Source organism: Quercus robur, chromosome 3 (assembly GCF_932294415.1).
Source record: "Quercus robur chromosome 3, dhQueRobu3.1, whole genome shotgun sequence".
Taxonomy (NCBI): Eukaryota; Viridiplantae; Streptophyta; class Magnoliopsida; order Fagales; family Fagaceae; genus Quercus; species Quercus robur.
Genome location: NC_065536.1, coordinates 68,439,808 through 68,464,724, shown reverse-complemented (window position 1 = coordinate 68,464,724; position 24,917 = coordinate 68,439,808). Strand labels below are relative to the sequence as shown.

The 24,917-nt window shown below is 42.3% G+C and overlaps 2 protein-coding genes across 2 annotated transcripts; one reads left to right on the top strand and one right to left on the bottom strand.

Moving 5' to 3' along the window:
• Positions 1-12,294: 12,294 nt before the first annotated feature.
• On the bottom strand, positions 12,295-17,795 carry LOC126720004 (uncharacterized). Its single transcript, XM_050422489.1, has one exon. It carries the CDS (start codon positions 17,793-17,795, stop codon positions 12,516-12,518), a length of 5,280 nt encoding a protein of 1,759 aa, XP_050278446.1. The 3' UTR covers positions 12,295-12,515.
• Positions 17,796-23,311: 5,516 nt separating this feature from the next.
• Positions 23,312-24,497, top strand: LOC126720002 (uncharacterized). The gene is made up of 3 exons (XM_050422488.1): positions 23,312-23,432; positions 23,530-24,035; positions 24,102-24,497. Exons 1-3 carry the CDS (start codon positions 23,312-23,314, stop codon positions 24,495-24,497), a joined length of 1,023 nt encoding a protein of 340 aa, XP_050278445.1.
• Positions 24,498-24,917: the final 420 nt, after the last annotated feature.

The window sequence follows — 24,917 nt, the reverse complement described above, 5'->3', positions numbered from 1 at the left end:
TTGGACAACCAAAATCAAGGAGCCTTTTTCCACACCTTGTTAGCCTCCCCCTTATCCTCGGGCAAGATGTCATCCTTAAGGAATAGGAAAGTAGGATCCATCCAACTAGGCCCCACCCTTAGTTGATGAATCTGGACCTTCTCCCTCTTCACCTCGACAGGGCTGTATAGATCCTCAACCAAGATGACCCGAGGTAGGCTTTGCGTCGAGGATGTCGCAAGAGTGGCAAGGGAATCAGCATGTGTGTTTCTACTTTTAGGGATATGGTACAAGGAAAAAGAGTCAAATCCTAACTGCAAGTGCCTAGCCTAGTTCAGATACTCCTGCATTCTCACATCCCTGGCTTCCAGTTCTCCTTTTACTTGGCCTACAACCAACCTCAAATCTGAGAACATTTCCACTGTTCTTCCTCCCATTTTCTGAACCATGGCCATCCCCTCTAACAAAGCCTCGTACTCAGCCTCATTATTTGTGGCTGAGAAGCCCAGTTTTAAGGATTTCTGAATGATGATCCTTTCAGGAGATACCACAACTAGCCCCCAATCCTGATCCCCTCTGGTTTGTCGTGCCATCAACATACACCTTCCAAGGTAGAGGTTCCTGTAAGGAGATCATCCCAACTGATTTTCCATCCATGCTCGGCCTTTCACCGCTTTCTTCAAACGAAGGCTTAGCGAACTCAGCTACTAAGTCAGCGAGGACCTGCCCCTTTATAGAGGTGCAAGGCATGTATTTGATATCGAAGGCTCCTAGGATCGTTGCCCATTTTGCAACCCTCCCTGTGTAATCAACTTTTCGAAGCAGTGATCGGAGAGGGAGTTGGGTTAGAACCACAATAGTATGAGCCTAGAAGTAGTGTGAGAGCTTTCGCGTAGCATGCACTACTGCCAAGATAGCCCTCTCCAGTGGTAAGTAGCAAACCTCTGCCTCATGTAATGACTTGCTCACATAATAAACCAGTCTTTGCACCCCATTCTCATCTCGCACTAGTACCAGACTCACCACATGTGAGGCTACAGCAATGTAAGTGAATAAAACCTTATCCTCCTCGGGGTTGGACATAATAGGTGGCCAAGAAAGATGTTCCTTCAATTGTTGGAAGCCCAAGGAACACTCCTCTGTCCATTTGAATCTCTTCCACTTATGCAACAGTTGGAAGAAAGGCCTACACCTGTCCGCTAATCGAGAAATGAATTGATTCAAAGCAGCAATCATTCTTGTCAACTTTTGGACCTCTTTGGGATTCGGAGGAGGCTGCAGGTCGTGGATTGCTCTAATCTGATCTGGGTCAACTTTAATTCCGTGGTAGGTAACCATATAACTTAGAAACTTGCCATAGCCCACTCTAAAAGAACACTTAGCGGCATTGAGGCGCAGTTTATGCCTTTTCAATATCTCGAAAATATTTCTGAGATCATTTATGTGCTCGGACTCTACCTTACTCTTTACCACCATATCGTCTATGTAGACCTCAATGTTCTTGGCCAATTGTGGTTCGAACATCCTAGTCATCATTCTCTGATAAGTAGACCTCGCATTCTTCAGCATAAAGGGCATCACTTTGTAATGATAATTCCTTATGGATGTAATGAAAGAATTCTTCTCTTGATCACCTAGAGCCAAGGGTATCTGGTGGTATCCCTAGAAAGCATCCAAGAAGCTCATCCGAGGATGGCCCGCGGTTGCATCCACCAGCTAATCTATCCGAGGTAGGGGGAAAGGATCCTTTGGGCAAGCCTTATTTAAGTCTGTGAAATCTACACACACTTGCCATTTCCCACTTTTCTTCTTCACCACCACCATGTTGGCCAACCACTAGGGGTAAAACACTTCCTTTATGGCGCCAACTTGCTTAAGTTTGAGCACTTCTTCCTTGACAGCATTAGAATGTTCTTTGGATGAGCACTGAGGTGGTTGCTTTTTGGGGAAGACAGATGGATTGACATTTAAATGGTGACAAATGAAGTTCAGATCCACCCTGTGGGCCTCATAAGCACTCCATGCAAATACGTCAATATTTTTTCTAAGAAAACCTATCAGCTCTTCCTTCTCCCAAGAAGCCAGCTGAACTCCGACCTAGAAGAATTTCTCCTCGTCGTTGCCAATGACAATTTTTTCCAGTTACTCACACTTAACCCCTTCTGCCACTGCCCCTAGAGACAACTCAAGCACCCTTGATTGCTATAAGTCCCTCACTGCGGAGGTCGAGAACTCGCCCTCAGTCTGATGTCTAATTGCGGCTACCATGCATTGCCTGACCATGGATTAGCTCCCTACCAGTTCCTTAACCCGTCCCCTAGATGAATATTTCACCTTAAGGTGCAGGGTGAAAGATACAGCCTCCATGGAGTGAAGCCAAGGCCTTGCCACAATGGCAGTGTGGAGGGAATAGACATCTACCACAATGAAGTTTACTTCCACAACCTCTGTCTCTATCTGAACGAGTAGTCGGATTTGGCCTTTTGGAAAGACAACCTTGCCATCAAACCCTATTAGAGGGGAATCATAGTAGGTCAGGTCCTTGGACCTCAGCTTTAGTCCCTTAAATAGGTCAGGGTACATGATCTCTATACCGCTACCCTGATCCACCAACAACTTCTTCACATTATACCCACTTATCATGAGAGTAACTATTAGGGCATTATCTTGTGACTTCAAGGTTCCCACTTTGTCTTCGTCAGAAATGCTCAAAACTGGTTGGATCTTCACTCTACTCTTCTTTGGATGAGGGACGAGCCATCTACAGGTGGCCGAGCCACAGATATCACCCTGGATGGCTGAGAATCAATCCTTCCTGGGGCAGCATAGATGACGTTGATTGTACCCAAAGGCGGCCTTGGGGAAGCTTCCCTTTGAGCCCCTAACCTTGCCCGACCGCCTTGTCCGTTGGGCTGATGCAGGAATTGCTTTAACTTTCCCACCTTAACTAATTGCTTCAAGTGGCTCCATAAAGTCCTGCAATCCTCGGTAGTGTGACCTTGTTCTTGGTGGTACTAGCAATGAATACTTTGGTCGCGCCTCGTGAGGTCTCCCCCAATTTTGTTTGGCCATTGAAAGAATGGCTCGTTCTTAATTATTTCCAAGATTTGGTGTATCAACTCTCGGAACATAATACTAACTACCTGAGCAGCAGTTGATCTAGAGTGCCCGCAAAATCTCTCCGAGGTCGATTGTTATTGAACTTGTTCAACCTGAGATCCCTTTTATCTTGAGGGACCACCTTAGCCTTCCCCTTTCCTTGTTATTGGTCCTCCTCAACCTGCTTATACTCATCAATGCAATCCATGAGCCTACGCACACTCTTGATTGGTTTCCTAGTCAAAGACTTTCTCAAATCATACTCGGTTGGTAGGCTGACCTTGAAGGTTCTTATAACCATGTCATCAAAGTCCCTATCTATCTTGTTGAACATCTCCCAGTACCTGTCGGAGTGCCTTTTCAAGGTCTCCCCCTCTTGCATTGCCATGGACAGCAAAGAGTCCAAAGGCCGAGGAACCCTACTGCAAGTCACAAAATGGGCTCCAAACGCCTGAGTAAGCTCTTTAAAGGAGTTGATAGGCCGTTAAACCACCTCATTGCCACAGGCCCCAAGCTGGATGGGAACACCTTGCACATCAGGGCCTTACTCTTGGAGTGCACAGCCATTATCTGGTTGAAGTGGCTCACATACTCCACGGGATCCGTTCTTCCATTGTACATGGTGAAAGTTGGCTGAGTAAATCGCCGGGGAAGTTTTCCCCTTTCAATTCTACGCGTAAACGGTGATTTGGATATCTGGTTGAGAGCCCTGCTCATAGCGTCATTACCCAAACCTTTGTACGGCAAACTCTTACTCCTTCGCTTGTAGTGACGGTCTTCATCATACGAAAAAGACTCACTCAGAGGGGTCTTGGACTTGGGCCTGTAGCTACAATCTCCTTCATCCTCATAAGAAGGGTTAGAATCTGAGGGAGTCCTTCTTCGTCGCTCGTGGCGTAGCCTCCTGCGAAAACGGTCAATTTCCAAATGCAAGCTCCTGGTGTTCTCCTCGTGGGAGATGTGACTCCTTCCTCGAGATTGGCTCCTGCTAGTATGTGTGATGTGCACACTAACCTCACGGTCCCTCCTTCGCTCAAGGTTGAGGAATTGATCCTGACGTTGGGAACCAATAGACTCCTCCCGTTCTTACCCTGATCCTACTATGGTGGGACGTCAAACTTACTAAAGCTCAAGCCTTTCCCATAGACGGCGCCAATTGTAAGGGCGGGCTTTGATTCTTATGTCCAAAAGATGAATGGATTAAGGCCTAAAGAGTCCAATACAATAAATTTGTAGAGTGTGGGCTAAAAAGCTAGGCTTCAATGAAGTGGACGATGCCCTTAACGGGCTAAGGATGGTAAAAGAGCAAGGAAAAGCAATAAATAGACAAATGTGATGCATAGAAATTCTTCCTCGAAAATGTCTGAGGAGAGTAGTTCTTGAATATATTTCTCTTAGATTTGATTACAATTACTTTTCTTAATACTACAGTGTTTTCTCTACAGATTTTCTACTCCCCTGCCCTTTGGAGGGTCTCTCCCATTATATAGCTCCCTTCAGGCGATCTTAGCCCTCAATTTGTTGATTGTCCAGTTCACCACTCGAGTGCTTGTCCCATCAGACACCTTCCCCAAATCCTTGTGAGTTGTGGTGGCCAAGGCAGCACTGTTCAGGAGTCTTCTCAACATAAATGCAACAAGGAGGTTTGGTGGGATGCATTGAATGTGGGGGCAGCCACCATCCCTCCAGCCATGTTAGGGCTAACCCTCTTTCTGAAGCTTTTTCTCAATAGCAGGACCTCCTCTGGCAATGTGCCATTGACATGGCCTTATTGTCCAAGTGTGTGCCTCCTCGGCACAATAATGGGCTCCTCAGCCATGGATACGACATGTGGCACAGGTATCCTATCTGAATTCTTGTGCCCCACAATCACAATATTAATTTAAAAAAAAAAAATCCTAGCATATTATTAATCACAATATTTACACTAACAAAAAAAAAAAAATATTCCCAATATGTTGTAATAACATAATTAATCACAATATTTGGTACTAAATATTCCCCCAATACTAAATATTCCCAATATTGTAAAAACATAACACAATAAATATATAACATAATTGAAGTACAAATATATATAAAACATTACCTGTGAGAGAGTGTTGTTGAGGTGAATGTTGTGTGAGAGGGTGTGAGAGTTGAGGAAATTTGTTTGTGACTGAGTTTGTGAGAGCTGAAGAGAGGGTGTGAGAGCTTAAGAAACTGAGTGAGACGGGTAAAGGGGAAAAAATGTCCTAGCTAGGACCCACATGCCACATGTGGAGCGGCTGGTGACCAGTCATAAAAATTGAGTTCATTAGACTCAATTTTCATTAAAAAGAAATCGAGTCTAATGGACTCGAGTTCTCTATCCACGTGGCCGAAAAAAGCGTGAAACAGTGACTTGGGACCCCTTATAAATCGAGTCTAATGTACTCGGTTTCCATGTAGCAAACTCGAGTCCAATAGACTCGATTTCAGTTACTAGAAACTGAGTCTTTTAGACTCGATTTGCATGCCTATGTGGATAGTTTGTCGACCTCAGTTGCTGGCGCAATGGGAAAATTGAGTACATAATACTCGATTTATAACCCCAAAATCGAGACTCACACTCTTGAGTTGTTACTTAGCAAACTAGTTTCAAAACTGTGCTAACTATCAAAATACTTTGGCTTTTAGTGTTATTTTCCAAAAAAAAAAAAAAAAAACCACTTAAAAGGGACATATTTTCATATACACTTAATGAAAAAAAAATTTGACAAAGCCATACTTTAAAATTGAGTAAGGAGAACAAGTTGATTAGGGAAAGAAAAACAACACAAAATCCTAATTCAACTACTAATTTGCATATTTGTTTTTACCATATTTGTTGACCCATAAGTGAATATGAGGCTGAACTTTGGACATTATGTCATGTGATAAATCCATAGGCCTACTCATGGCTTCTTTTTTCATGTTCAAAATTTCCTTGGTGCTTCCATGGAAGGATCTGTAGGAAGGACCTTTGATTCCCTGTGAACCCATTAGAAACTGCATGCGAATTGGAGTCTAACATAGTTGGAGAAGGACCCCAATGAGAGCTAAGAGAAAGTATAGACATAGAGAACTTGAAACACAGATTACAAGGATTCCAATAGCACCCATTTTTTTTTTCAATGAAATTTTGTGGTTAGAATTATATATTTATGGCAAATGTTCAAATAGTGTGGGTCCCGCTTAATATAAAAATTGAATAAATGGGAGAAATAGTGAGACACGGCGGGCAAGAAAATTTTTTCTTCTTTGAACAAAATTACCCTCTCAAAGAAGACAAGGTTGGCAAGGGGCATTTTTCTTCTTTGAACAAAATTGCTCTCTTAACACATTTCTATCTATTTTACTTTTTATTTACCATATCTTATTTTATCAATATGTTACTGTAAGCGACTAAATTTCTAGTTCGAAATAAATCAAACAAGTAAAATAGTTTCACAAATGCGAATTTGTATTGATGATTGTGTGGTACAATTCTCTGTAAATACAAAAGAGTTATCCTCTGATTCGATCTCCTTGCAAAACTTATTGATTAGATTTATGGTAATGTGGATTTGACTTGAACACAAAATATCCTTTAATTTGGTTGAGGGATGGATCGAAGATTACTGAAATGGAATTGCAATGAATCTCTGGCTATGAGCTTGTTTAGAAATCCTTTGTTCTTCGCGTTCTTCGTGTTCTTCGTGTTCTTCGTGCGTTCTTCGTCTTCGAAGGTTTGTGGTGGAAGTTCTTCGGAGCTTTAGAGGCTTGAATCCGTTGAGCTTCAATGATTTGTGATTTGTTGATGTTTTCGGACACTTTTGGCTTGATTCCCGTGAACTTTGAGATCTAGGCAGATGATCTGGATGATTCTGCTTCGAATGTTCTTCGATTTTGGGGCTGAAGTTCTTGAAGGCTTTGAGGCTTGATCTTCGCAGAGCTTTTTCACTTCTGAATTCTGGTCCTCCTAAATGTCTCAGGAAGGCTTCTATTTATAGGAGTTTTGGGGTGGGTGAGCGACACGTGGCGGAGCTTGATTGGTGACACATGTCACAGCTTGATTGGTCCGCTTGAGTCATCGCTTACACATGCGAAGTTGCTTGAGTCATCGCTTACACGTGCGAGGCTGCTTGAGTCATCGCTTACACGTGCGAGGCTGCTTGAGTCATCGCTTACACGTGCGCTGCTGCGTGATTGGCTCTTGCATGACACTTGGCAAATTTCTGTTGGCTTCTGAATAGTGATAGCAAAACCTAGCAGCAATACATGGTGTTCTGTAATTGGCTGTATTTTGTGGACTTGGTAATGTGATGTGTCAGCTTGTGATAGGTCGGGAATTTTCCCTCTCTACAAATGCCCCCTCGAGACTCGTTCACACACACGATCTCGGAGTGTGGTGTGGGAATGAGTTTCGAAAAATGGATTTTTGGTACTTGACTCTTTAAGTGAAGTAGTTGAAGGTAGTGGAGCTGTTGAAGGTGGTGGAGCTGTTGAAGGTGGTGGAGCTTTCAGAAGGATAAGATTAAGTTGAAGTACTTTCAGAAGAGTATTTTGGATCGTTGGCGGCGATCACAAGATGTTGAAGATGGGGAAGATGAGAGAATGGTGGCTGGATACAGCATGCAGGGTCATGGAACTAACCTCGTGTTTTTAAGAACTTCTGGTGAAGTTATTTCAGAAGATCACGCTTTGGATTACAACGAGGACAGGTGGGAAAGTGGTTGAGTGCGCCTGCATAATTGTATCACTCAAGTTAAGTTGAAGTAATTTCAGAAGCTTATGTATTCTGGGTATGCTGGTAGTGGCAACGAAGAAGATGGAAATGAAGCAAAGCAAATGAGCAAAGCATACACCACCATGGTGCTGGCCCTGTATGCTGGGACCCTTCTGGTGTAGATGTTTATGGGAAGTACAACTTTGAATATGGGACTGACTGTGTGTTGCATGGGGTCCGACAGCAAGTAATCGAATGCGCCTGTGTAATAGGACCATGCTGACGGACGTTATGTTGAAGTAATTTCAGAAGAGTATCTTCTGAAATCCTTCAAGCTAATTTTAAGTTGGAGTAATTTCAGAAAATGAGTTTTGAGGTACCAGCAACGATGACCTTTGGGTCCCATAGTAGTGGGGACATGGAATAAAGCTTTGATGACCATTTACCGGCACCAAAAGCTGAATTCTGATGAGCTGACACCTTGGAGGTTGTTTTAAGTGTTGGATGGACAACAATTTGTAGGATACCCCAACACTTTTTACCATCTTCATCTACTGCCTCTTGTTGGAAAAGCACAGAAAAATGAAAGATGGAACCAACTTGTGATTCTGGTCTTAGAAACCAGCCAAGTTGTTGTTTGTTCCGAACCACTGCTGCTGCTGGAAGACCAAGCAATTGGAAAGAGACTACAGGAGCCCTGAGGTTAGGAACAAGTGTGTCTGCCGGACTTGGATTTCCTGGCCAACCAAGTCCAAGGAAACGTGGAACCGCAATGCAGACCTTGTTATGAGTAATTTTATGGACAAAGGTGGTTGTTAAGTGAGAAACAAAGTTTGTTTGGATCTCAAAACTGCAATGATGTTGTAAATAGGGTTTCGACTGACCCATGGGAGGGTTGATCTCAAACCGATTATGAAGCAAAATCGGTTGCTAGGTGTTGAGAATGATGAGGTCATAGTGAGAAATGGTTGTGAAAAGGAGGATTTGAAAATCTGAAAGAGGCAAATCTTCATTTCATGATTCAGTGTTTTTTTTTTTTTTTGGATGAGTTTTTGATGAACCCGGCCCTCCTATTTATAGTAGAGAGATGAAGAATGGTAGGTAGGTAGTTAAGAATGGTGGTTGAGAATTTTTGGTGAGAATGGTAGATGGGAACGGTAGGTGGGAACGGTAGGTGGAAATGGTAGGTGGGAACGGTAGGTGGGAATGGTAGGCACCGAACGGGAATGGTAAGTTGAAGACTGGTAGGCACCGAACGGGAATAGCAGATTGAACTAATGACCTAGTGTAATTTTAAGACACATTTGTGAGAGTTCATTTGCACTTTGAAAGGCAAGTCTTGATGAAATCTGGAGAATAACCTTGCGGGGATCCCAATTAAATGGGTGAATCTCAAATTTTGTTCTTGAGGACCTAAGCTTTGATCACTTGGAATTGAGTCATTTTTGCAATTTTCAAGTCTCAAATGACGGAACGGACTCCAAAATCGAAATGTACTCGAAAAATTGATCAAGATAGGTCCATCTAAAAAATTTTGATGTTTGGTCAACATTTGCGCAAAAGTCAATTTTTTTGGAAATTGGACGTTTGCATAATTTCTCAGCTTCGAATGAAGAAACGGGTCCCAAAATCGGAATGTACTCGAAAAATTGAGTGGGACAGGCCCGTTTTTGAAAATTTTGATTTTTTGGTCAAGGTCAAAAGTCTGCTTGGTCAAAGCATTTTTTTTTTTTTTTTTCAGGCGGTTCGGATCCGGGTCAAACCGGGTCGGTCCGGGTCAAACCGGGTCAGGCCGTAGTGGGTGGTGACGTCACGGATGACGTCACTGCTCTTGGACGCGTGTGGCACGTGTGGAGGATGACGTCATCCATGACGTCATCGGACTCGTGTGGCACGTGCGAACTCAGGCGGATCTTGATCGGCGCGTGAGATTTGAAGGCCGTGCCGCCGAATCTTTTGGCGGCGCGTGCTTGGGCTTTTGGGCCTAAAATTTTTGGGTTTTGTTGGTCGAAGGCCGTATAAGACCCCTGTATGGTCAGTTTTGTAAATCTCTGAGCAGGTTTGCACAAATCTGAAGGCTTAGGTCGCGGTTCCTTTGAGAGATTGTGGCCGCTCGTGGCGGTGCGTGGCGGCTCCGTTGCTGAAGATTTTTCTGGGTTTTGTACACCAAAGTCTTTAGAAGACTTCTGTGGGTTGATTTCTTTGTGAAATTGTGTCAAAAACTTTAGAAATCCAGAACTAAGTCCGCAGCCATTGTTGGTTTTGCTGTCACCTTGGTCTTCATGGGCGGTGGCCGTTCTGACAGGACGGTGCCTAGATTTAGACTTGTGGGTCTTGAGGTTGTTGGTGAGCTGTATGTCATCCTGCATTTCAACAGTCGGTGCAGTTTTCTTTGAACTTGAGTGCATTGGAGTTGCAAAGTCTGACTTTAAACATTTCGGCAGCATCATTTTTTTTTTTTTTTTTTTGTCTCAGAAATTTTCTATATAAAGCCACCGGGTAAGCATTAAGTTGTACAAGCAGTTTGCAGTGGGTTTTATCTCAGAAATTTTCTATATAAAGCCACCGGGTAAGCATTAAGTTGTACAAGCAGCTTGCAGTGGGTATTATCTTTAAGTGTAGAGAATTTATGCAGAGAAATATATATTTATATATATATATATATATTTTATGCTTTGTTTATACTAACAATTTTTTTTTTTTTTTGTTGACAGGCTAGTGATTGAAACTGAAGCACATTTTTTTTTTTTTTTTTTTTTTTTTTAAGACGTGCCATGAGATTTTCTTCTGATAAACTCTTTGTTGTTGCTTGTTTTTGTTACGTAGCATGCTTTCCTTGGCAATTAAGCTGCACCAACACTTGTCTTTTCAATGCAACCATTTCAAGAGTCTTTGCAACGTAGCCGCATCAAGAGTTTTTTTTTTACCACGAAGCCGTGCTAGTATCTGTCCTTGTATTGAAGTCGTGCCAACATTCAACTTTGTCATGGAGTGATGTCAACACTTCATTCGTGCCAATATTCATCTTTATCATAAAGCTGCCTCAATATTTCATTCGCCGAAGCCGTGTCAACATTCATGAAGCCACGTCGAAACTTCATTTGCACAGAAGTCATGTCAACATTCATGAAGCCATGTCAACACTCCACATTGCCATTGAAGCTATGTCAACACTCCATTTTTGCCGAAGTCGTGCCAACGTTCATTTTTGCCATGAAGCCACGACAACACTTCACATTAGCACTTGCACTCGCATTGAAGTCGTGATAACATTCATCCATGCCATGAAGCTACGTCAACACTTCATTTTGCACCGAAACTATGTTATCATTCATCTTTGCCATGAAGCTACGTCAACACTCCATTTACGCCGAGGCTATGAAGCCACGTCAACACTCCATTTTCGCCGAAGCCGTGTCAACGTTCATTTTTGCCATGAAGCAACGACAACACTTCATTTGTGCCAAAGCCATGAAGCCACGTCAACACTCCATTTTCGCCGAAGCCGTGTCAACGTTCATTTTTGCCATGAAGCAACGACAACACTTCACATTAGCACTTGCACTCGCATTGAAGTCGCACCAAAATTTTTTAGAGGCAACATAGCTCAGACATCAAGGGTGCATAACATTTGAAGACGCCAGAGCATGCTACCAAGAATTTTGATATTGCACGAACATGTTCGTAGAGGAGAGATGATGCCACACCGGCTTCAGATATATAATTTATCATCATTCCGGAGGAAGTTGACGTCATCCAGATTTCAGAGACATGATGTGAAACAACACCACTCAGAAGGGAGATGATGTGGTTCTAATTTCAGAGTTATGAAGTGGCACAACCTAGAAGAGAAATGGTGTAGCTTAAACTTGCAAGGTACAAGAAGATGCCCCCAGGAGATAAGTGATGCAAAGCATACTTCAGAAATGTGGGAGAATATCCATTGAATATGGGCAATGCCTTGCCAACCAAAGGGACCTTAGAAGCGCATTGATGACTGTTGGAAAACTCCTCAAGTTAGACTGGCCATCATTCTTCTTTTCATGTGACTGAACTTGGTAACAAGTATTAAGCTGCCTACGTACCCCGGAGAGGGATCAAGTCATCACGTAGTTCAACAGACTTTTTTTTTTTTGATGATTTTTTTTTTTTTTTGATGATGATTTTTTTTTTTGATGATTTTTTTTTGATGATCCTTTTTTTTTTATATGATCTCTTTTTTGTTTTTGATGATTTTTTTGTTTTTTTGTTTTTTTTTTTTCTTTCTTTTTTTTTTTTTGGTTTTTTTTTTTTCAATAATTTTTTTTTTAGTGCGTGACTGAACTCAGCAAAAGAGACTAAGTTGCCTACGTACCCCGGAGAGGGATCAAGTCATCACGTAGTTCAAAAGATTTTTGTTTTTTATTTATTTATTTATTTATTTATTTTTGTTTGTTTTTCTTATGTGTTTTTTTTTTTTTTTTTTTTTTTTTTTTTTTTTTTTTTTTTTTTTTTTTTGCAAAAAGGGGGGCGCAGTGTGTAATAGTGGGTATCACCACTGATCGAACCCGAGATGGCCTCAAGGGTGACACGGGCGTCCAACCGCTACGCCACACTCGCAATTGTTGACATGGAGTGAGATTAATTTCTCCTTATTGGTACGCTTTGAAGGGTAATGGGAAGACATCATGTACTCTTGCAGCGCTACAGTGGGTAGTTTAAGCTCTTACCGAGGAGCAATTCTTGATTTTCAAGCATAGAAGCGTTTGAGGAACTTCCCATTGATGGGGCCGATCCTTACACCATCATTATCAATCAACTTGTAAGCTCCATCGGTGTAGACTTCTTGCACAACATAAGGTCCATCCCATTTTGAAGTGAACTTATTGCCTGTACGATGAGTTGTGATGATAGGTCTTCGAACGGCGAGGACTAAGTCACCAACTTGGAATGATCGTGGTTTGACCCTTTTATTGAATGCGCTTGAAAGACGAGCTTGATAGCATTCAAGGCGTTGTTGGGCCTCAAGCCTTTTTTCATCAAGTGCCTCTAATTCTTGCAACCTGAGCTTGGCATTTTCTTCTCCAGTCAATCCTTCTTGAATGGCAATCCGCAATGATGGGATTTGGCGTTCTAAAGGAAGGACGGCTTCAACTCCGTAGACAAGAGAATATGGCGTTGCTTGAGTAGGCGTTCGAAATGTTGTTCGATATGCCCATAATGCTTCTCCGATTCTTTCATGCCAGTCTCGCTTTGTCTTGGATACCACTTTTTTCAACAAACTGCCAAGTGTTTTGTTAAACGCTTCAGCTAGTCCATTTGCCGGGGCATTGTACATGGAAGAGTTGTATTGTTTAAATTCAAACTTCTCGCATAGCTCTGTCATCAGCCTATTGCAGAATGGTTTGCCATTATCAGTTATGATATACCGAGGGACACCATACCGATAGATCAAATGAGTTCGAATGAAATTGACCACCGTTTCTTTCTTCACTTCCCTAAGGGGTACAGCTTCCGCCCATTTTGAGAAGTAGTCAGTTGCGGCCAAGATGTACAAGTGGCCACCGGATGACTTTGGTAATGGCCCTATTGCATCAAGACCCCATGCATCAAAAGGCCAAGAAGCTACAATTGGGTGTAGAGGTTCTGGCGGCTGATGGATGAAGTTCGCGTGATATTGACAAGCTTCGCACTTCTTAGCGCATTCCATAGAATCTTGCACCATTGTAGGCCAATAGTAACCCATTCGTTTGATCCTATAGTGTAACTTAGGACCTGACTGATGTGCACCGCATATGCCAGAATGAGCCTCTTCTAAGGCTTGTTTAGCCTCCTCCTCTCCTAAGCAACGGAGAAACAATCCATCAAATGAACGGCGGAAGAGAGTGTCTTTATAGTAAATGAATCGAGCAGCCCTCCGCCGAATTTCAGTCCTGTGGCGTTTATCATCCGGGAGTCTTCCATGTTGAAGGTATTCAATGATCACTTGTCGCCAATCTTCTTTTTCGACAAGGCATACAGAAATGATGTTGGCTTGCTCTTCTTCTTCTTCTTCAACCACGAGAGGTACCACCCACCTTTGGGAAATAGCGACTTTGGTTGTCTCTTCTTGGGATAATGCTAAGGCAGTAGCCAAATTAGCTAAAGCATCGGCCTGTCTATTCTCCTTCCTTGTTATATGCTCCAATGTGATGGCCTCAAAGTTTGCTAGTAATTTCTTCGCATATTTGCAATAGGGGATGAGGTCTTCTTTCTTGACGTCATATTGCTCCAAGATTTGGTTGATAATTAATTTGGAATCCCCAAAGATTTCAAGCTGAGCTATGCCCATCTCAATGGCCATTTGTAGACCAATAATCAATGCTTGATATTCAGCTACATTGTTAGAGCAAAGTTCTTTTAATGAGAACGAGTACAGAAGTATTTGTCTTTGTGGAGAAACAAACACTACACCTGCCCCCGCTCCTTCTCGACGTGCAGCCCCATCGAAAAGCATAATCCATGGTGGCATTTCTTCAATGTAAAACACATCTTCATCCGGGAAATCATCGGAGAACTCCCAATCAGATGGAACTGGGTGATCAGCTAAGAAATCTGCCAATGCTTGTCCTTTGACAGCTTTTTGTGGAATGTATGCAAGGTCATATTGTTGTAGCAAGACTGCCCATCGAGCTATACGACCCGAAACCACTGGCCTGGAGAGGACATATTTGATCGGATCCGCCTTTGCTATCAAACGGACTGTATATGCTTGCATGTAGTGCTCCAGTTTGTCTATGGCAAAGAAAAGAGCGAGGCACATCTTTTCGATAGGAGAATAATTTAATTCAGCCCCATTGAGAGTTCGACTTAGATAATAGAGGGCTCTTTCTTTCCCCTCTTTATTTTCCTGTGCCATAAGAGCACCTAGAGACTTTTCTTGGGCTGCAATATACAGCACCAAAGGCTTTCCTGGGATAGGAGCACCTAAAACTGGAGGATTAAGCAAGTACCTTTTGATGAGCACAAAAGCATTGCTACAAGCCTCATCCCATTCAAAGTGCACATCCTTTTTCATCAATCTATTGAAAGGTTGACATCGACCGGCCAAATTTGAGATAAATCGTCGTATGTAGGCCAGTTTTCCCTGCAAGCCTCTAAGTTCTCGTAGATTCTTGGGCTCTGGCATTTTCTGGATAGCTTCAATTTTGGACTGGTCAATTTCAATACCGCGGTGCCTCACAATGAAACCAAGAAATTTTCCAGATGTTACACCAAAAGCGCATTTGCGGGGGTTCATTTTAAGCTGATACTTTCTCAGTCGGGTGAACACGGATCGTAGATCTGCCAGATGGTCTTCCCTCCTTTTTGTTTTAACCACCAAATCATCGACATAACACTCCACGTATTTATGAAGTACATTATCAAAGATCTTCTGCATGGCCCGTTGATAAGTAGCACCAGCATTCTTTAGTCCAAAAGGCATCACTTTGTAACAGTAAATTCCCTTAGGGGTACGGAAAGCTGTAAGCTGCTCATCCTTAGGATTCATTCGAATTTGGTTGTAACCCGAAGATCCATCCATGAAAGATAAAGCTTCATGACCGGTAGTGGCATCAACCATGACCTCAGTGATGGGTAATGGAAAATCATCTTTGGGACATGCATTGTTCAAATCACGGAAGTCAACGCACACTCGGATTTGTCCATTCTTCTTCTTGACAGGGACGATGTTAGCGATCCATTCCGGGTACTGCACTTCACGAATGAAGCCTGCTTCAATGAGCTTATTGACCTCGGTTTCTATTTGAGGTATAAGCTCTGGCCGAAACCGTCTTTGAGCTTGTTTGACTGGGCGCACGCCTTTCTTTACTGCCAAATGATGTAGAGCAATACTCGGATTGAGCCCAGGCATTTCCTTGTAAGTCCAAGCGAACACATCTTTGTACTCTACTAGGAGCTTGAGGTATCCTTCTTCTTCTTCAGGGGTAAGAAGCGCACTGATGAAAGTTGGCCGGGGTTCTTCAACAGTTCCTAAATTGATCTCTTTAAGTTCATCAACTGTAGCTTGTCCTCCATCTTCCAAGGCTGGAGGAGCTTCATCGACCTCTTCATTGGTTGCTTCAGCATCTAATAGTGTACCCTCTTCTATTGTAATATGAAACGAGGATGATACCTCTTCAATCTCCTCATCATGGACGGGTGACTGACTTGTATGTACAATCGTTCGTCTTTTGACTTTGAGCGATCCTTCAGTGTTGATCTCCAAGGTAAAGTTACGTTTCATGCGTGAAGGAATGCTACTGCGGATCTCATCATTGGCTTTCTTCTCCCCTTGAACGTCAAAGTTTATTGAACTTTGAGAATGACTATCAATAGGCCTTTTCGTTGCCCCCAATCGATCAAAGACTGATTTACAAGCAAGAGTGTCCCGATTTGGTGTTAAACAAGTTGTATTTAACCTGTCGAACACTGTGATTCGTGATGACGAGGCCTCGATGCGATCAAACACTGAGACATGGGGTGAAGAATGGTTTTCTCTTTGATTTGAACTTTCGCCGACCTCCACCGTTATGTATTGGGAACTTGAAGGATCGCTTCTTTTCTTGATCCATATCTGAGCTGGTTGTTCGGGAGTATAACCTAATCCGGTCTTTGGGATATGAATTTCATGCCCTTCAAGCCGCATTTTCCTTTGTGTTTTGCTAAGGCCATGCATCTTTTCTCCGGTGGCTTCTGGAATTAGCCTCCCTAAGTCTTCTTGTTTTGAGAAATCGTAGCCTGCTTTGGCTAACAGCCTATATGCCTTTGGGTCGAACCATTCTTTCGTCCGCTCACTTGGTAGAATACCATGCTCTATCGGGCTTTGCGAAGACCTCACGAATCCATTTAATGGCTTCGAGGGCAAAGGGTTTGTGGATGAAGTTAAAGGCATGACATGATTTTCTTTCAATATGGCTACATCCTCCATCGTGAGCTTTGCAGGTCTTCCCATGTCTTTTGTAGGTTGAAGGCATTCTGTGAATGGTGATTGTCCATTTTTGCGATGTGATAATGGTATATACCGGAGGAAGGGCTCTAGGCCTTTCTTTGGGGAAGAAATGTCCTTTTTGGCGATGAATTTAACATGCTCCTTTTCATCCTGTTTACTTTTCATAGACGGGATCTCAATTGGAAGAACCTCGCTAGAAATGTCTTCTTTTGCATAGAATTTTGCATCAGCAAAATGAGCTTCGGTTTCTGCAAAAGGCTTTAAATCGGCATCGACCTTTTTTATTCCATTTTGAAAGAACTTGAAGCATTGATGCAAAGTTGATGGCACTATTCCATTTTCATGGATCCAAGGACGTCCTAACAACATGTTGTAGGTCGTCCTAGCGTCAATGACGTGGAACAAGACGTTGCTTTTCAATTCCCCAATGGATAATTCTAGGTGGATCACGCCGATTGCACGTTGTCCTCCTTGATTAAAACCTTGGATGACCAAACGACTGTGTGATAATTCTTCCCTAGTAAAACCCAGTCGTTTCATGGTCATTTTTGGAAGTATGTTAACGGCTGAACCTCCATCCACAAGGATACGCTCGATCCTTTGTTCACGAGCATAACCAGAGACATAGAGTGGGCGATTGTGGGGCTTAGAGCCTAACAATAGATCCTTATCAGTGAAAGTTAAATCTGGAGAGCATGCGTAACATCCCTGTATTTGTTGAAGCGTATTGGTATGAGGGGCGTATATCTCTGGCTCCTCAAGAGCTTGGGTGAGCACTTCTTTTGGTGATGTGGAGGATTGCAAGGGTTCAACTTCATCGACCTGAGATTGGAGTTCCTCCAAGGATGACACGGTCTCTTTTGGATCACCATGGTCAACGTCCTCTTTTTCGTCCTGGATTTCGCAACGAGAAACTGTGTGGACAGCCTCGGCTAAGTCATTTTGAAAGAATTTTCTGGGGAAGAATTCTTCCAATGTGATGAGCTTCCGAGATTTTCGGGTTTGTGCTGAATCTTCATACACTTTTGTTTTCAGTCTCCCTTGCCTCTTATCACTCATTCTTTTTGACCAAGGCTGAATCTAGTTTTGTGCTCTTCTAGACTCTCGGGTGATCAAATGAAGAGGGAATGCTCGTTTCTTCTTCCATCTCTTGCGCACAACCATTGTCCAACCTTCTTCCTCATCCGTCGTTGACCTTTTATCATCGTTTGAATTATAATGAGGTGCTTTTTGTGAGAGCTGAACTTGAACCGGTTCCAGAGAACCAAAATGGATGAGCGTGGTATTTGCCCCTTGCCTAGTAGTTGGAGACATGGAACTAGGTAACCCACAAGAAAATGTGACAAGGTTTGACTGAGCAACATCATTAAAATCCAAGTCGATTTTCCTTTCCTTGGCCAGCTTCATGATGAGTTCTTTAAGAACAAAGCATTTTTGGATTGGATGACTTATGATGCGATGATACTTACAATAGTTCGGGTCATCAACTTTTCTCATCTCTTCCGGTCGTTTGCATTCTGGCAATTCAATTAATTTCAATTTGAGCAGTTGTTCTAACATTTCAGGCATATCAGCGTCTAGGAAAGGATAGACTTTTTGTTCCCACTCCTTAAGTGATGAGCGAAGCGTCTCACGCTGTTGACCTCCTTCGGGCCTCTTTTCATTGGCCTTCACATTTCTTGTTGAAATTTTGACTGGGGCAGGATCGACATTCATTGAGTCTTTGATATTACTTTTTGAATTCCTGTCATTTTTCCTTATTTCCCGTCTTTCTTTCCTTTCTTCAGGTACGGGAGGTTTCGTATTCCCATGGCTGGAAATACTTAATTCCATGTCATGCGCACGAGTTGCCAACTCTTCAAATGTTCGAGGCTTTACTCCTTGAAGGATGTAAAGAAGTCCCCAATGCATGCCTTGGATGCACATCTCTATAGCAGATATTTCAGTAAGTCTATCCTTGCAATCTAGACTCAAGGAACGCCACCGATTGATATAATCAACGACGGGCTCATCCTTCCACTGTTTAGTATTGGTAAGCTCCATCATGCTTACCGTGCGTCGTGTGCTGTAGAATCGGTTGAGAAATTCCCTTTCAAGTTGTTCCCAGCTATCGATTGACTCGGGCTCTAAGTCTGTATACCAATCGAAGGCATTCCCTTTCAGTGAACGAACAAACTGCTTTACAAAGAGGCCTCCTTGCGTCCCTGCGTTCTCGCAAGTTTCTACAAAGTGAGCAATGTGTTGCTTAGGGTTTCCTTTGCCATCAAATTGCAAGAACTTGGGAGGTTGATACCCATTTGGCATTCTCATGTTATCAATGCGCTTTGTATAGGGTTTGGAATATATGAGAGAACTTGTGGAAGAACCTCCATATTGTGCTCGAATGGTATTTGTAATCATATCCTGCAGTTGTTGGACAGACATCGAGGCCATTGAGGTGGAATGTCCATGTTGAGAAGTGCCTTCACCTCTTTTTTCTTTATCACCCCTGGCATTTCCTCCTTTGAAGGTAAAGCCAGGTGGCTGCTCGGGGTCAAGACTTGATTCACCCGAATCTTGTACCTCCAGCTTGTTCATTAGGGTTGCAATTTTGACATCCTTTTCTTCAAGTGCCTTTGTGAGAAGGATGACCCTTTGTTCCATTTCAGCCATTTTTTCTTCCATGGTAGAGGTGTTAGTCATCATTACTGGCATGACCTCTATAGATGATGGAGAAAATGATGAAACAGGATGAGTTAGAGGTGCTTCACTCCTTAAGTTTCTCATCACGGGTGAAGAGTTGATAGAAAAGGTCTTTGTTGGGGATGATTCATTACTGGTCCCCAAATCTTTCGAGGTAGATGAATCTTCAGTGGTAGCTTTCCTATTTGCAAGAAAGTCCAAAGAGATGACAGCAGGAGATTGGTTTTCTTGGGTTGGTTGAGGTTGGAGTCGATCAAAAGCTTTGGATCGACTGCGAGTGATTGGGCCGACATACTCATCAGCACTGGAATCATCAACCACTGATTTTCGGACATTCTTGCTAGAGGCCATTGAAGCTAGTAGCAAAATGATGTCGAATTTCTTTTCTTTTGAAGGAGAAAGAGATGAGAGGCAGAGAGGTCCCACCGGGCGTGCCAGAATTTGTAAGCGACTAAATTTCTAGTTCGAAATAAATCAAACAAGTAAAATAGTTTCACAAATGCGAATTTGTATTGATGATTGTGTGGTACAATTCTCTGTAAATACAAAAGAGTTATCCTCTGATTCGATCTCCTTGCAAAACTTATTGATTAGATTTATGGTAATGTGGATTTGACTTGAACACAAAATATCCTTTAATTTGGTTGAGGGATGGATCGAAGATTACTGAAACGGAATTGCAATGAATCTCTGGCTATGAGCTTGTTTAGAAATCCTTTGTTCTTCGCGTTCTTCGTGTTCTTCGTGCGTTCTTCGTCTTCGAAGGTTTGTGGTGGAAGTTCTTCGGAGCTTTAGAGGCTTGAATCCGTTGAGCTTCAATGATTTGTGATTTGTTGATGTTTTCGGACACTTTTGGCTTGATTCCCGTGAACTTTGAGATCTAGGCAGATGATCTGGATGATTCTGCTTCGAATGTTCTTCGATTTTGGGGCTGAAGTTCTTGAAGTTCTTGAAGGCTTTGAGGCTTGATCTTCGCAGAGCTTTTTCACTTCTGAATTCTGGTCCTCCTAAATGTCTCAGGAAGGCTTCTATTTATAGGAGTTTTGGGGTGGGTGAGCGACACGTGGCGGAGCTTGATTGGTGACACATGTCACAGCTTGATTGGTCCGCTTGAGTCATCGCTTACACATGCGAAGTTGCTTGAGTCATCGCTTACACGTGCGAGGCTGCTTGAGTCATCGCTTACACGTGCGAGGCTGCTTGAGTCATCGCTTACACGTGCGAGGCTGCTTGAGTCATCGCTTACACGTGCGCTGCTGCGTGATTGGCTCTTGCATGACACTTGGCAAATTTCTGTTGGCTTCTGAATAGTGATAGCAAAACCTAGCAGCAATACATGGTGTTCTGTAATTGGCTGTATTTTGTGGACTTGGTAATGTGATGTGTCAGCTTGTGATAGGTCGGGAATTTTCCCTCTCTACAGTTACTATCCATTTTCTCTCACTTTACCAATATCAAACTCAATTTCTTCCTCTTTACCAATATAAAAGAGAAGAAGAGAAGAAGAAATGTCAATGAACGGTTGTGGAATTATTAAACAAGGTATTACTATTGTATTTTTTTTATTCATAGTTATTTTTTAAAAATAGATTAAAATTAGGGATAATTACACATAACCCACTTGTGGTTTGGATAAAAATCACTTTACCTACCCGTGGTTTTAAAAGTGTCACTTAACCCACCTGAGGTATGTTTTTGTCAATCTCCGTAACCCACCCCAGTCTCTGTCGTTACAAAGACACCTTTTAACCCCAAAATAGAACATAATGCGAATCAAAACACCCAAAACTCAAAAACTTTTCAAGAGAGATATCTAAGGTGCGATCAGCTTGTTCTTCGTGGTTTAGAGTGTCTAGAGGGGGAGAAAACACTTGTTTTGCATTATCGAAGCTAGGTAAGGAATGTGTGACTGCTGTTCATCGCGACCCTGTTCTGTATGTCACTTTTAAAAAAAATATTTTTATATGTGTGCATTTTGCTATTTATATGTAGAATCGCTTAGGATGTAGTTAATGTACTACTATGGTTATTTATATAATGCGTATACCTGAAAGAATCAAGTTAATTTTTCAATGATTACACTTGTTTGTGAACTGTGGGTAGTGTGGTCCCTATGAATTTGTTGGGAATCTGGTTTTGCATGTGCTTTATGTGGTTCTTTGTTCGTGTGTTGTTGTGTTGTTGTCAATTTGTTGGCTTGTTGTCTCTTTTGGCTTCTTGTCATTTTCTGCATGTCAGTGTGTAAACAAACTACTTATTTTAATTACAAATGGTTGACTTCACATTTGACATTGAAATTCATGTTGGGGGATGTTTTGTGGAAGAGCCAACCATTGAATATGTGGGTGGGTCTTTACATACACTGACAAAGATTGACCCTAACAAGTTGAGATTCTTTGAAATTCGAGATTTATGCCATCTAGTTGGTGCTCCTAAAGAACACAGTAGATATAGGTAGTTACTTCCTGAAGGTGGTCTACAGGATGATTTAAGAGCCATAGAAACAAATGCAGATGTGGTGAACATGACTACCCTTCATAGGGCATGGCCAACTGAAAAAATCATAATCTATACTGATATAGATGTGGAGCCACTGGCAGTTGAGTATCCTGATGGAAGGGGACTGGCAAATGGTGGTGTAGGTGGTAATGGAGGGGGAGTGGTAGATGGTGTAGGTGGTGATGTAGGTGGTGATGCAGTAAGGGATGAAATAGATTTGGAGAGTGATTATGATGAAGATGATGAAGATGATGAGAATGATGAAGATGATGAGAATGATGAAGAAGAAGATGTTGAGGATGTTGAGATTGGTGCAAGTGATGAAGAAGAGGATGTTGAGGTTAGTGCAAGGGTTGAAGAACAGAATGTTGAAGGAGATGATGATGATTGGCTAAATGAAGGCCTAGAGAGGGATGACTTTGGTGATGACATATTTGCTACTCAAAACTTAACTTCACAAGGTTCTGCTCAAAACTCAGCTCCACAACCATGTGCTCAAAACTCAGCTCCACAAGGTTCTGCTCCCAATACAGCCCCAGAATCAAGTAATGCACCTCACACAGCCCCAGAATCAAGCAATGCACTCCATGCAGACCCTAAGTGGGCTGAGCCAGCCCTTGAGGATGGCCTGGTAAGCATGGATGGGTCTGATGATGAGCAGGTACCTGAGCAGGTAGAGTTTAATGATAAAAGTGACATGAGAAATGTTGTACTGAAAAAGGAGATGAAGTTTTCTAATGCAAAGGTGTTCAGAGTTGTTTTGAGGGAGTATGCAATCAAAAAACCTATTGACATCAAATTCAAGCTTAATGAGAGGACCAAGATATCAGTTCACTGCAAGAATGGGTGTGGGTGGAGATGTTATGCATCTCAAATAAGTGGAGAGCTAACATTTCAGATTAAGACCTTGACTGATGACTGTACTTGCCCCAAGTCTTTTAAAAATAGCCAAGCAACATCAGCTTATGTTGCTAAGAGGTTCATTGAATATTTTAACAAAAATCCAAATTGGGAGGTGAGTGGTGTACACAACCATGTGATGCAAAATTTATCTGTTGACCAGTGTAAACTAAGTGTATAGGTCAAAGAGAAAGGTAAAAGATTTGATCAATGGAGATGAGCAACTGCAATATGGTGTCCTTAGGGACTATGCATAAATGATAAACACTGTAGACAAGGGGAGTAGGGTTATACTACAGACAGAAATGGCTGATGAGACTTCCCAGCTAAAATTTAAGAGGATGTATGTTAGGTTCAATGCTCAAAAGGTAGGATTTTTAGGTGGATGCAGGCCATTTATAGGTTTAGATGGTTGTCACATAAAGCACAGATTTGGTGGGTAAATCTTATCTGCCACTGCCAAGGATGCAAATGACAACATTTTTCCAGTAACCATGGCTGTTGTGGAACAAGAAACCAGGGAGTCTTGGATATGGTTTTTGGAAATTTTTGCTGATGATATAGGGAGGCCAGAGGAGCTTCAGTTGGTCTTTATTTTTGATAGGCAAAATGTATGCAAGTTTTGTTTTTTTTTTTTGTTCAGTTACACTTGAATAGTTTACTTTGTTTGCTGAACTAACCTGTTTTGTTTGTTTGTTTGCTTATTTACAAGGGCTTATACCTGCAATAGAGAAACTATTCCCTATTGTGGAGCATAGATACTATGTGAAACACATCTACAACAATTTCAAAGTTGATCACAAGGTATTGGAGTTGAAGGATGCACTGTGGAGGTGTGCGGCTGCCACAACAGTAAGGGAGTTTGAGAGATGCATGCAGTATATAAGGGATTTAGATGAAAAGGCATATGAGTATCTTGCAAACATTGCACCTGCACAGTGGACAAGGTCACACTTCACTCCGAGGGCCTTAACATATTGTTTGGTAAATAACTTGAGTGAGTCTTTTAATGCAATGATATTGAAGTCTAGGGATAAGCCTATCTTTGCAATGTTGGAGTGGATTAGGGTTAGACTTATGACTAGGCTTTACACAAAAAGGGAAAGGATACAAAAGTATGCTGGAAAGTTGTGTCCAAGCATACAAGATAGGTTGGAGAAATTGAAGGTTGAAAGTAAGCCATTTAGTGCTACCCTAGCTGGCAGTTTCCTTTATGAGGTAGGTAGTTAGTACGAGAGGCATGTAGTTGATCTTATCAAGAAGACATGTAGCTGTAGGTCTTAGGATTTCAATGGCATTCCTTGCAAACATGCCATAACAGCCATTTATACAAACATTGAGACACTAGAAGACTACACCCACCCATGCTACTTCAAAGAAACTTACATGGAGATATACAAGGAGGTACTTCCTCCCATGCCTGGCCAGACAGAATGGGTTGAGACTGGACAGCTTGCTCCCCTAGCACCTCACATATACAAACCACCAGGCAGGCCACCTAAGCAAAGAAAGAGGGCTTCTGATGAGCCTAGGAAGCCTTACAAAGCAAGTAGGCTGAACAGACCTGTAAGGTGTGGGAAATGCAAAAAGGAAGGGCCTAACTCAATAGGGTGCAAGGTTGGCGTCACTGGGGAGACACCATGGCAAAGGAGACAGAGGCTTGAAAGAGAGAAGTTGTAAGTAATTGGGATTTAAATGGAAAAAAAAAAAAAACTTGTTTTTAAACTTACGAAGGTATTTATGTATTGAAACTGGGTTTTGTTGCAAGCAAGGGGAGGGGTTCCTACACCTAGTACCAGATCTGCACCTTAGCTTGCACCCCAGCCACCATCCCAGTAACCTACCCTGGCCTACAACATGATGTTTGCCACTCAGCCTTCATCCTCACAGCAAGGAAATTAAACTAGGCCATCTCACAGGAGAGTAGGATGGTTCTCTTCCTCACAGCCAGAGTTTCACACACCTAGGGAGACCTGGGATACCCTACCAAGTTCTTCACAGGTAACTTAGTTGAGTAACCTCTTTCCTGGATGGTTGTGTAGACTGAGATATTTTTTAACAAGTGGATCTATTTTTTATTTTGTAGCCTTCACATCCAAA